This window comes from Bidens hawaiensis, unplaced genomic scaffold (assembly GCF_021521415.1).
Source record: "Bidens hawaiensis isolate Kalapana, Puna unplaced genomic scaffold, B.hawaiensis_p1.1 tig00013115_1, whole genome shotgun sequence".
Classification (NCBI taxonomy): Eukaryota; Viridiplantae; Streptophyta; class Magnoliopsida; order Asterales; family Asteraceae; genus Bidens; species Bidens hawaiensis.
Genome location: NW_027492105.1, coordinates 711,444 through 725,182, shown reverse-complemented (window position 1 = coordinate 725,182; position 13,739 = coordinate 711,444). Strand labels below are relative to the sequence as shown.

The 13,739-nt window shown below is 33.4% G+C and overlaps 1 protein-coding gene across 1 annotated transcript; it reads left to right on the top strand.

Annotated features, from left to right (window-relative positions):
• The first annotated feature begins 285 nt into the window (after nt 1-285).
• Nucleotides 286-1,659, top strand: LOC143543276 (CASP-like protein 1). Its single transcript, XM_077035633.1, has 3 exons — nt 286-594; nt 691-820; nt 1,398-1,659. Exons 1-3 carry the CDS (start codon nt 335-337, stop codon nt 1,614-1,616), a joined length of 609 nt encoding a protein of 202 aa, XP_076891748.1. The 5' UTR covers nt 286-334; the 3' UTR covers nt 1,617-1,659.
• The last annotated feature ends 12,080 nt before the right edge of the window (nt 1,660-13,739 follow it).

The following is a 13,739-nucleotide window of genomic DNA, read 5'->3' as shown; positions in this document are numbered from 1 at the left end:
GGTCGGGTTAATCGGGTTCGGATATTTTGAACAACCCTAAACACTTGTATGGCTGCTGGCTGCAGTAATAATTTAAGTTCTTTAAGCTTGACTAATGGCATTCGTGTATAAAACACTTAGTATCATGACAAAAAGTTAAATCCCTGGTAGTTAAAGAATTTCCTTAATTTAAAAAAAAAAAAAGATGAGTGAAATTATATCCTTTAATTATCCACATGCATTATATATCCAATCAAATATGAGCCAGTTTATTCTTCTATAAATATAACAATGTAGCATACATTCTAACCATAAGCACAAGCTTCTCATTGCTGAGATCAAACATCTAGTTACAATGGCTCCCATTGACACCGCGGTTGACATGGAGATACCGGTGAAGTGGCCAGCCCAAGCACCAGAGTACAAGGCTAGTAACGGTGCAGATGGTGTCAAGAACCATGCAGCGGTTGATGCAGCGTTGAGGGCAATAGTGTTTGCATCTGGCTTGGCTGCTATCATTGTTATGGTTACTTCTAAACAGAGCAAGTTGATACCGATTTCACCAACCATGACAATACCCTTGGATGCAAATTGGGATCAGTCACCAGCTTATATGTAAGTAACACTAGTTTTAAAATGTGACCTTGATTTGGCCCGAAATGGCATCCGATAATGTGAGTTCTGAACCATATATTTTTGCTTATGTTGCAGATACTATGTAGCAGCCTTCTCGGTAGCTTGCTTGTATAGTATTATTACTGGTATTTTATCAGTTTTAACTCTGAAGAAGATGGGAGGAAGCTCGACGAAGCTGCAGTTTCATTTCGCAATACTAGATTCTGTAAGTGCTGCTTGCATCCTACTGGTTTATTACATGCCTCCTTCACATAATAAAAGAATTGAATGAAGAACAAAAGGATATTGGTAAATAATATTTTTGTGTTTGCATAACTGAGAAAGGTCATGCTATAGCTACACAACCACCATCTGGTTTCACACCATCGAACACCCGTCCACATAACACTCATTTGACATTTTGACCAAAAACGTCAGACTTTCAAAATTATTGGTCAGGACGGATGTACAGCCAATATCCGGACGACCGTTTTGACAATAAAAATGATCAAAATTTTAAAACTTTTGATCAAAACGGCCATCCAACCTCTATCAAGTTCTGACCATAGACAGCCAAACTTTAAAAATTTGTGGGCAATACGGCCGTCCGATCCCTTTTTGGACGGTCATCCACAACGATGTGAGATTAGATGTCGGACGGTGTATCATGTATGTATACCTGACCACAACTGTAAATCATCTCTCTTAAAATATATTCAAACTAGAGACATAATAACGAGTAACAAACAAACTTAAAAGTAATGCATGAACTTATTAATAATTAACTTGTCTTGTATATGCAGCTGTTGTTGGCAATCTTATCTTCAGCATTAGGAGCAGAACTAGGGGTAGCATGGATTGGCCTCAAAGGGAATCATTATTCATTCTGGAAGGAGATCTGCAACGCGTATGGTTCCTTTTGCCATCACTTATCGGCCACTACCACTATGGCAATCATATCCATCATCGCCCTTCTACTACTTGTTTGGCGCTCCTTTTACATATTTTCGAAAAAATTTTAAGTCCATAGTATGGTTGATAAGTGAAGATAATAATGTATGCACCAGTTTGTTGTTATTTCATTTTCTCCTTTGAACTTCTGTGAGTTCATGTTTTGCTTTGTACCAATTTGAATCTGAATTTTATGACCAATAACGCGTTTATACATCACTGGTTAGAGTATGCATATGATCCAAGTATAACAGTGGCTATTTACTAAACGGATCGGTTGATTAAAGTGACAACTTAAGGACACATTGACATATGCTAAAATTATCAATGTGAATACGTTCAAGGGCATCATGATCAAAATGGCCACAAAGGAAGTGCAGTTGCACTACAAAATCCGAGGGTTAATGTCGATAATGAATTCAGAGACGTCACGTATCTTTTGTTTATTACGTATTAGGTTAGATCTCGTATTACATATGGTGGAAAATAAAAATTATTTATTGTAATACGTAAATTCAGTTATTTTATATAATAATTTTTATTTTGTGATATTTTAATAAGTTTTTTGATATATTTATGCACTATTAATTTTAAGTTGCAAATCAAATATTGGTGTTTGATTTATTTTAAAAATAAAACATTCATAAGAATATTATTATATTACATTTTGTGTGTATAAAAATTTAATTTAGAAAAAATAATGTTGTTGCAGATTTAAATCTATCTAAATGTTGTTACACAATCATAGTTTCTTGTACACATGTCATAGTTTCATTTGATGTTTATACAACCATCAAGGATCAATTAATTATGTTATATTATCTTCAAAATAAATTAAATTGGATTATTGAAATAAGAAGTTGTACGTTGATATATGGCTGCTAAACCAAATCAAACTTTATAAAATTATAAAATCAATATTGCAATGAATTTAGACATTATACTTTAGTAATTAATTGAAAAACAACTTTTAGATGTGCAGGGGTTTCGTGTTGGTGATATTTGTTTGCGAATTTTTTGATGATGGAGTATTTAAATGAGAATATGCTCTCGAGTTTGAATTTTTCCACAAGACAATAGTGTTTTTGTCATGTCTTATTTATAGAAACAGACATATAATTCAATTTTTTGATGATTGTGTGCCTACCTGTGATCCATTAAAATTTTCTATTAATATAATTTAGGTTCTCTTCGTTTTGTTACATTGTTATCAGTGGTATGCAATGTTTTGTAGTTGAAATAAACGTATTTCCTTCGTAGATTATGAGAATTTTTTTAAATAGTGTATTTTTTACTGCATAGTTGCATGATAACTGATTCTGTTTCAGCTTTGTTTGCAGGTTTCCGTTACGCAGGTATCTGTTTGGTTACAACCAAATACATTTCTTAGGTTTGTTTATCTTGAGAAGTTTTCTTTAGTTAATTAGTTACACTGAATTAGTAGAATGTGTAGGTCTTTTAGTCTTGCTTATATTTTTACTGTTTAGTATGTAATTGGACTTGAGCATGTAGCGTCACCAATTAGGTTTGCCTATAACTTACTGTTACTGTTTGTATTTTATTTTTATTCGGTAAGATTTATGCTAATGATTTGTTAAGCTACTTGGAATATCCTTGACTTAAGTTCTAACCTTTGAAGTCACTGCGCGCTTGATGGATTATTCAAATAATGTATAGATAAACTAACCAAAATCAGAAATATTAATGAAACTTTTGATTATTTAAACAATTTTTTAACAATTTGAGAATCCCACCTTTGTAGGAAAAGACACTCAGGCGTGAACTGACAACGCAAAAGTGTACGGATTAAGCAATGTAGTGACCCGCGTGTACATGTAGACAAGATCCCAAATTCTGCATTTAGGTGAGCGTCATGGGTACCTTTGTGCTACGGGTAAGTTTTTACCGTTGAAGATAAATTTGAAATTTGGCAATTTTGATAATGAGTGGCTGCATGTTTTTTTTAATATTTTGGACAGTTTGACGTTCGCAAAGTCTAACTAGCACTTTAAATATTTCATTTATATATTTTATGATTATTAGGAATTTAGGAAAAAAATGTAGCTGTATACATTGAATGTAGCTCGAAAACTCAATAGGTAAATAAATCAAATAAAAAAGGCATTTATTTCTATTTGAATTAAATTTCATTATTAGAATGTGAAAGCAGTTTTTGATATGGGCATGTATTTCTATTTGAATTAAACTTCATTATTAGAAGTGATGATACCGACAAGACGTAAAAACTCTTGTTGCTCGATCATTGTCCGGGAAGTTGGTGCCCTGGGAAAATGCTACTCTAAATTAGCTGCACAAGTGGCTGATGGTTTAAAATTGGTGTCCCTAGGATCATTTGCAAACAAGAAGATATATGCTCCTGATCCAATGGTTAGTATTTTCTTATTAAAGTTGTATATTCATCTCAGATAAGATTTAAGGAGGGTATGTAGCAGAATGGGTATTTTGTTATGGTCAAAATAGGCTGAGACCTGAAAGTTTTTTCTTCATTGACCCGTTAGCAGATATGCAGAATGCTCATGGCATGTTCACTGTTTTCGTTGACCCGTTAACAGATATGTAGAATGCTCATAACCTGCTCACTGTTTTTCACTGCATTGTTGGGTCGAAAATGTAATATGCAGAATGCTCCACAAGGTAACCCTGTTAATACTCAAGAAAACGTGGTGTGATCATATTTTTGTTTATATGAGTTAAGCTCGGCTTACTTAACTGGCTTGTTGACTCGTTATAATCGAAGCCCACATTTCAAGATATACAACATATAACCCAAATTTTATTGTTAAATATAAAAGTATTTTTTTTTTAATTATTGAGCTGGCTCAAGTCTTTTACAAGTCAAGCTAGAGTACAACGAGCTGAACCGATTCAACTCAGTTTGTAAATGAGCCTAGCCGACTCGACTAGTTTTGACAACGAGTTGAGCTGAGTGTGAGAGTAACCTGGCTTGGCCCAGCTCAGCTCGTTTACAGCCGTGTAGAATCAAATTTAAAAGGTTTGGCTCCGTTTAGATATGTAATATTTCGATAAAACTAACAAAAATCAAATCATTTGTTGACCTCACCAGGTCTGTCGAGCGAACAGGAAGCCATCCGCATATTGTTGCATCATTGAATCTGCAACATCATTTTTAATTGCTCCAACACTTCCAACTTAATTCATGCATAAATTAAGTTTGACTGTCAAATATGGTTAGCTTGATGCTTGAGCTATGTGTCTTAAAATGTGGGCTAAGGTCATAGAGTTAAGTTGAAAACTTTGTATACTTTTTGTTTGGTTAGCTAATAATTCTCTTGTTGCATGTGCGTAATAATTGTCCTAAGCGATAACTATTGTAACCGTAAAATAGGTTAAACTGTAATCCATAAGAAGATTGGTATCATGGTATGGATTATTTTATTAAACTAGGTTAGAATTAATAAATTTATTTAAATAATAACACAACGTAAAATAAAAAAATAAAAAAAAAATGTTCACCAGATATGAAGATATATTATATGATAGAATAAATTACATATAACACTATATGGAAATAAAAAGTTGGTAGAAAATTCGTAAATCTCTATTTATTTCTTTGTACACAATATTTTTAGTTTTGTTTGTAACTTTACTTTCTATATCAAAACCTAGTAGTTTTACATTGTCTCTGTTTTTAACTCTAGATAATGCAGCATAGAATTGACCATGAGTTAAAATAAATTGTATCAAAAACAAACTAATCATCTATAGTGATGGACATTAGCTTTTATTAATCTTCATTGCCAAACAAAAATAAAGTGAAAATTTCATTCTTTGATATTAATCTTATTTAATGGTGTAGGACTTTTTTTAAGAATAAAAGTGTGAGTTCCCATATTACTTCCGGTATGATTTCGGATTCTATAGCATGGTTGTCATAATATATTTGCATTCAACATCGACTTTTAGAGCTAGCCTATGACTTGACAACCTTATATTTTGAGGCTATTTAAAACATCAGAAAACTAATACTTTCTTGTAACGTATCATTTTATGTGAAGAATGGTAATATTTTTCATTTTCCGAAAACATGGATAGCAAACGTTTGCTAATTTCTTGAACGACCTCATTTTCCGGTGCAAGAATAACTCGTTTAGTAAAGAAATCTATATTTTGAAATCTTCAATATTTGAAGGATATACAAAGTCAATTTATCATCTGATTTACAGTGTCCTAGTGTCTAGCATTTGTATTCCAAGGTAAGAAGCTACCTTATCCACCTGAAAAACCAAAACATATAGTCTAGTATTTATATTTTTTGTGGTTTTTTAAGATGATGAACTAAACATAAACATAAATGATAGGTTGATTAAATAGTCAATTAAAAAAAGTTGTAAATGACTACTTTTTTAAACCAACTCATGGACCGAAACTCATTTCTAATCATAAACTGTTTTGACTTGAACCTATTTGATACTTTAACATGTTAAAGAAACCCGATCGTTTAAATTAACATAAACAATGAAATGACATCAATAGCGAAATTAACATAAATAATCATATATATTTAATAAGTTAAGTTTATTAAAATTTTAATTTTAAATTAATCTTGTCTCTTCAAACAATAATATCATTGCTTATAAAAGCTTAATATTAATTAACTAATATAATATATTTAAAACCTTATTAAAAATCAATGCGAAAATTAGTTACTTAATAATAATAAAAACCTAATATAAATAACTAATACAATATATTTATATAAAACAAAATAAAATATTTATGCTGGTATTAAATTTCTTAAATCAAGAAAGAATTATTAAAAAGAGAAAATGAAAGATTAAAAAAAACGAAATACAAAATTATTAATAGAAAGAGAAATGTATTTAATATGATAGAGAGAATAAAAATTTTTGTAAGAATCACTTTGATAATGACATGTGGCTCTTGTAAAACTTCGTTTATTATATAGTATAGATATAAGCTTTTAAGAAAAATATAACTATTTCCAAACTTATATAACACTACTTTTTCGACGAAATAAATCATGATATTGAATATAGTTATTTACGTATCCAGTGGCGGATTCATTAAGACCTGGGGGGGGGGGGGGGGGGGGGGAAGACCCCCACTGAGTTGAAGGCCATTAAGGTAAAAAGATAACATATTAGTATTAGAAAATATTTAAACCCCCTTGCAATTTTTTAATGTCAAGTCCCAGATCGATAATCAAACACAAAGTAAACGAATAACTCTCGTTTATATTAATCAAAAAATATAACTCAAAAACTGATTACAAACCTCAAACCCCTAACTCGGTTTGACAATTGATGAACCCTAACTCGATTACATCTAGATGAACCCTAACTCAGTTACATCTGGTCGTGTGTCTCAAGATTAACCCTAACTTGGTTACACCTCACACCACACTCTATAATGTCTAACCATGACTTGTTTATATAGACTAACCTAACTTGCTAGCTAAGACATTACCATATATAATAAAACCCTAATTCCATGGGCCCAATAGGTCCAACCTGATCACCTACACGTGACGGGCATATCAAGTTGGAAATTACTTCCAACAATCACCCCCTAATTTCCGACTCGAAATAGGTGAATCCTTGTCTCCAAACTTGTCTTCTTCACATGTTTGATTCGAAACTCCTCTTGATCCATGACTATATTCTTGGATTTCACAACCATCTTGGTCTTGATCTCCCGGAACTCCTCTTGATCCATGACTATATTCTTTCGGCTCTCCCGAACTCGATTACCCCTCTGACCTTGTCCCCGACCATTCCCTCGGTCATATGAACTCACGAACCCACTCCTTTGGTTGCGATTATTGTCATCTAATTGAGCGAACATCAATCTTCTTGATCTTCTTAGTGAGCACCCGGTTCGATCCAACAAATCAAACCCTTAGGTTAGAACATAACTCGTTCAACCCGTATAAAAACAAACTTTGAATTGAAACGTCTTGTTCAACCCGCGACCCTGAACAACTTTTCAGAACTCACCTCGTCTGCTCGTTTCAAGAACTCCTTTTGACTTCTTTGTAATCTCCTTTAATTAATGTTCCTTTTTTTTCGTACCTGTGCAAAGCCACCTTCAACAATTAACTTTAATTTTTATGTTGACTTTTATTTTTACTTTGCACCAAAAGAAAACACCCTCACAAATAGTGTCGCAAGTCACCAGTTCTCAAAAGATTTCCAACTTGAAACCCCACAATGAAAACTGCTAAGGAATACTCGTTCGAAAACGCCAGTTGGTTTCCGAATTCCAAAACAATTTTGACCCTCGACTCGGTCGACTATTCTTTCCTCTGATCACGACTTTGACCTAACAACTCCAAGAGCATAATCGCTGGACATATAAGAACGCCGCCTTAAGTCCGCCTGACCTATCGCCGGTCGTGGACGTTGCCGTTGCCGGAACTTACTTTTCTGATGTTGCTAACTCTCAACGTTAGCCTTCTTAAACAGCCTTGGCCGGAAACCAACTTGCTTCCGAGTTGTCGCGGCTCGAACAGCCTACTCGCTACATCGCTGTACCTACGCCGCTACTCCGACGTATCAATACGCACCAAACTTGGTTCCGATATTCGCCGATTGATAGCTTCTCCTCAAGTCACCAGTCGTTTCCGTTCATTATACCGATTATCGATTTCTTGAACTTGGCTCTGATACTAATTCAAGTCCCAGATTGATAATCAAACACGAAGTAAATGAATAACTCTCGTTTATATTAATCATAAAATATAACTCAAAAACTGATTACAAACCTCAAACCCTAACTCAGTTTGACAATTGATGAACCCTAACTCGGTTACATCTAGATGAACCCTAACTCAGTTTCATCTAGTCGTGTGTCTCGAGATTAACCCTAACTCGGTTACACCTCACCACACTCTATAATGTCTAACCGTGACTTGTTTATATAGACTAATCTAACTTGCTAGCTAAGACATTACCATATATAATAAAACCCTAATTCATGGGCCCAAAAGGTCCAATCTGATCACCTACACGTGACGGGCATATCAAGTTGGAAATTAGTTACAATATAATGTCTCCCATGAACATTTGAAATCCCATTTATGGAGCCTGCAACTCTTATCGGAATTCATGGACTCCAGGGAACATGTTAAGAGTGAGAGAGAGAAAAGTGAAGGAGGTTAGTGGAAGTTGTGTAAGGTGGGTAAAAGAAAATAGTAAATTCAAGGCTAAGTTTGATATTAGCACCTTTGTATTCAATAGAGTTACAGAATATACCTTTTAGTTTCGTTTGATTTTTAAATAACCCTAGATTTTAATATTTCATATATCACATTAACAAAATCTAATTAAACTTAATTGACAAACAATACATTATGTTGTTTGATTAGTTGATTTATCTGTAAGTGTTTCGTTTGTTATTTGTTTATTTATTTTTAACAATGGCCTTTTGTTTTCTAATTTTGGTAGATATTATGTTCATACGTCACTTTTATTATATAACTCTAAAATTTCATAAATCATAAGTATTATTATCTATATATGTTTAAGTTGATCAAAGATATTAACTATATTATCATATCATAAATACTTAATAAGTAAATAAATATCATTAAACAAATTCGTGAATATAAAATATATTGACCCGACCTATTTTACACCGAATTATTTTGATCATTCCTATTTTTCCACCACTCAAAAAAAGTTCTGGATCCGCCACTGTACGTATCTATATCTTTACTTTAAAATTTGAATAATATCATGTTTATTACATAAAAGGTCATATTAAATAAACTTATCTTCAAAATTATAGCATTTGTCCTTTTGTTCTGTATGGTTCTACCTCAATGACACGAGATCCCGACGGATTATAGGTTATAACTTACGTGTTTAGGGTTATAATTACTTGCATATCTAATGAGAAAATACATGCATTCTATTATGGCTTTACAAATTGTAGGTCCTCTAGATGGATCTCAAGACTTGATTCGGATCAATCCGTGTTGTTGGTTAGCGGAAATCACCAACGACACTCGGATCTCGGATCTTAGTTTTGTTTGGTTTATTTGCTAGAAAGGAGGAAGAAGATGGCGAGAGAAAGTTTATTTTCCAAAAGTGTTTCTTGAATGAGAAAAGGTTGTTGGGATAAATGGGTTAAGTAGCCCTTTTATAGGGTCCCCATTTATCCCAAGTTTACATTTTAACTTACAAAATAAACGTATCGAGTACGTAATACATCGACTAAAAGTAAACTAAAATGACATACACAATCCTAAAAACAATATAGAATATTAGCCCTACAATCTCCCTCTAGGATTAAGTATGTCGAGGAACCTTCATCAAGTTCTTTGCTTCGTCTTTATTTCTTGAAACTTAGTACTTGTCTTGATCCAAGATCTTGAACCAGATTGGATCTTGGACAAATCTTTATTTTCCATTCTTATCTTATTTTCTGAGAAGGATCGGCAACAGCAAATTTTAGAAACATCAGATGCGGGAGGCTCGACATCTAATCTTCTTTTTGTTGACTTTCTTGAGCCGACTAGTTTCTTTCCTTGTCTTCAAACACGATCAGTTCATCTTTAGCTTCAACCACCAACTTTCACGTTTTCGTTTTCTTTTAAGCGCTTCAGCACCTGCAACTCCAAGCAGACTTGCTCTTGATCTACCTGTCCATGTACACCTGCACAAAACTTAAAACGAATAAGATTCGCTCACAGACCCTTTCGAGGGTCAAGGAAGAATTCGTTCACAGGCCCTCCCAATTTCAGTCCCTCAACTTGTAAATGATTTGTTTAAGTCCCATATTTCCAACGAACTTTGCATGAACGACCTTGACAACAAAACACATGATTTTGAATGAAACAAAGTTTAACAAAATATGTACGAACATAATAAAAACTTAAAATCTTTTTGGCATTTTCATATATTTTAAAAATAACAAAAATATATACATAACATTTTGAAGTTGAAACTAAAATAAAACAAAATCAAAATAAACAATAAAAGATAGGAGTAAAGATGAAATTAATATTATATATCAATAATATTTACAAAATTTTCTAAATGATTTTAATATTTTTGTGAGAAAGATCATAACATGGAATCATATTGATTTGCAAAGCCCTAGATCGCGTTTTCATTTTGATATTATTATGTCACAATTTCATCACCGACTATAGATATTGTCCGTTTGTTTAACTTGACAAGTGTTTTGATGCTAAAGTGATACGTTTAAAGTACAATTAGGCACGGTGCTTATGTGGTCCCCACTTAATCAGACATGTTACTGATTCCATCATATCTCGGGCCTACTTTGTGTTAACATATCACCTCAACTTGACTTAAACCTTTCTTATTTGATCACAGTACTCTTATTAACATACTTGACACTTTGTGCTTTATTTTTGCACACTTGACTCAATCTAGAAAAATCAAAAGAAAGCAGAAGATTCAGGGCCTTAACAATCAGATCTTGTATGACTACAAATAGAGAAAGTCCAAGGCTTGAATCAAAATAAATGAAGAAATAAAGCAGAAGTTAAAATCCTAAATGACTCTTTTTCTTATTTTTCATTTTGTTTTTCTGTTTTTCTTTTTCTTTTCTTGACTCTTTTGTTTTTCTTTTTCTTGCCTTTCTATGAGGCTTTTCTTGACTCAAATAAAGATTAAAAATTGACACTTATTTCATAAGAAAACTGTGATTAGGTAAAGAGAGGCTTGGGTATGACATGTATAATTACATTTCTGTCTTCATGAATATGACTTCACGGAATCATGCAACCGCTTCATAATTGTATATCCACTAGTACCGGTAGAAATTTAGGTTTATATCACCCGACACTTGTTTGTTTGTCAAGCCTATCTACACATCTGTGAGTGATTTTGTAGACTTTTGATCTACTCTTTTTCATGCGCTACGATCATTACATAACAATGTACTATCATTTTCCAATGGCCGAATCAATTTCTCAAAATTTGAAAATTTTAATTATCCGACTCCCTCTAAGCAGGAGCTCCCTCTAAACGGGACAATTCCTTTTAGATTTTCTTAAAAGTAACATAAAATCTTTTTGGTAAATCAAATGATTTGTTTTTGCTTTTCTTAAGATGAATTGAAAATCTTTTTGGTGAGTTAAACTTAACTCATTTTCTCCCTCTAAAATTGTGACATATTTGAAAAATATTTACAATTTTAAAACAAAATGATAGATAGGTTTTTTTAATCAAAATTGATCATGCCGAGCGATTCGACCAGAAATTCAAACCGGGCATGATCGATGGCTTTAGTGAAAAGGTCAGCAAAGTCGTTGTCAGATAGACTATCTTAAGCATGCATTATCACATTGTATAACAAAGTTGAAGAGATTCAAACCGAGATCCAACAGCTGATGCTAGATCTATCACTTGAGAGAAGCAGTTGGACGAGGTTGGTTTGAGAAACGCTCGAAAAGTTGTTGTTGAACCATTTAAACAAGGCTTCCCTTCCTTGAACTTTGTCCTCCCATGTCGCTTATGAAAGACTCGAATCCGCCATCGAATGGTTTAGCATCAAATAGCAAGGGTTCGTCTCCCATCATATGCCGGGTGCAATCACTATCTAAGTACCTAATACTATTGATAGTCCTCCTTGATTGACCCTGCATGCACTAAGCATTCAAATAGACATGGGTTCCCGGGATACTTTTGTCCCTGGAAGGTCAACCGTAAATCGACCAAACTTGATTTTATTTCCTGAAAACCATTTATTTCTTGTTGGATCCTCACTTGATGAAGAACAGTCCTTAGGAATCCAAGTAAAACTTGTTCCTTGGTTTTGAAAATTTTGGACTTTTTTTTTCTTGATTTTGAAATTGTTTTTGGTGAATCCTCAGATTTTACAGTCTTAGGATCCTTTTTGATTTTATCTTGGTTTTCCAAAAAAGTTTCTTTTTGTGTTTTACTTTATTTACTTTGGATCTCACATCCATTTCACTGGGTTCACTATCAGCTTGATCAGTCCTTGAATCAGGGCTACTAAAAGCTTATTTTGGGGACTGACTAAGCCGCCTTTGAATATCAAGCTGTTGCTTGAACCAGTGCTTGCAATGTCTTGCAAGGTGAGAAGAGTGACCACACACAAAACAACACTTTCTCCTAGGAGTGCCATAGAACTCATCTGAACTATAATATGGTTGGTGCGATGGGAAAGGTGATCCTTGGAAAGGAACATGATTATAAAACACATTTGTGTAATATGGATCAACAAAATTTTGTTGATAATGACCATAGTAGTTGTTGTCACAGAAGTTGTATGGCTGAGGATTTCTAAATTGATTGGTTGTTTAAGAAAATGATCGTTTATTTGGTGGAACATACTTACACGAAGTACTTGTCTTTTCATTTTCAAAAACTTTGCTTTTACTTGAATTATCCTCAGTCTCATAACTTAATGATGAACAACTTGATATGTTCACCTCAACAGGCCTACTTTCGTTGACACATATTTCAACAAAAGTTTCATCACAAACGGTTTCATAATCTGATTCAGAAGAAGAACATTCATTTTCATTGCAACCGTTTGTATAACTATCATCACTTGAATTTTCACAAAACACATAATTTGACCCTGACTTTAAACTTCCCAACATGGATTCACAAACTTTATTACAAACTAGATTGTTAATAGTTTTGGTTAGATCCACACATGATTCAAAACGTGGTTCTAACTTTCTTTTTAGCTTACAACCCAAGTTAACCATCCCACATTCACCACCATTTACATCACCAGCTGCTACACAAGACACATTGATGTCAGATTTATCAGATGATGGGACTGGAGCAGCAGTTTGAGAGGCAGCAGGAACAAATTTCACAGGCTTTGGTATTCTACCAACCCCGTATTCCATTTCCTCGTTTGGAAAAGTATTATAGCTAAAGTGGGGCAAGCTAGTGTAATTATCATTCATCGGTGGAGGTACCGCTGAATAATCATATCCGAGCCCCGCTTTAACTTTAGTACTTCTCTGGGCTCCAATAAGATCATCCAATTTCTCAGATGATGCTTCAAATCTTTCAACTTTCTTTTCCTTTTCCTTTTTGTCAGAAGCATCAAGTTTCAAATTCTCAATTTCCTCTTTTAGTTCAGAAATTATATTTTTGTAATAGATGACATCTTGCTCCTTTATGAAATTCTTAAGTTTAAGGTTTGTAACATCATCATGGTGAGTTTTTATC

What these genes read in the sequence shown, in the direction of transcription:
- LOC143543276 (XM_077035633.1), top strand. Translation starts at nt 335, where the DNA reads ATGGCTCCCATTGACACCGCGGTTGACATGGAGATACCGGTGAAGTGG. An exon ending in GATCAGTCACCAGCTTATAT is followed by an intron (nt 595 to 690) that starts GTAAGTAACACT and finishes CTTATGTTGCAG; the next exon opens with ATACTATGTAGCAGCCTTCT. An exon ending in ATTTCGCAATACTAGATTCT is followed by an intron (nt 821 to 1,397) that starts GTAAGTGCTGCT and finishes TTGTATATGCAG; the next exon opens with CTGTTGTTGGCAATCTTATC.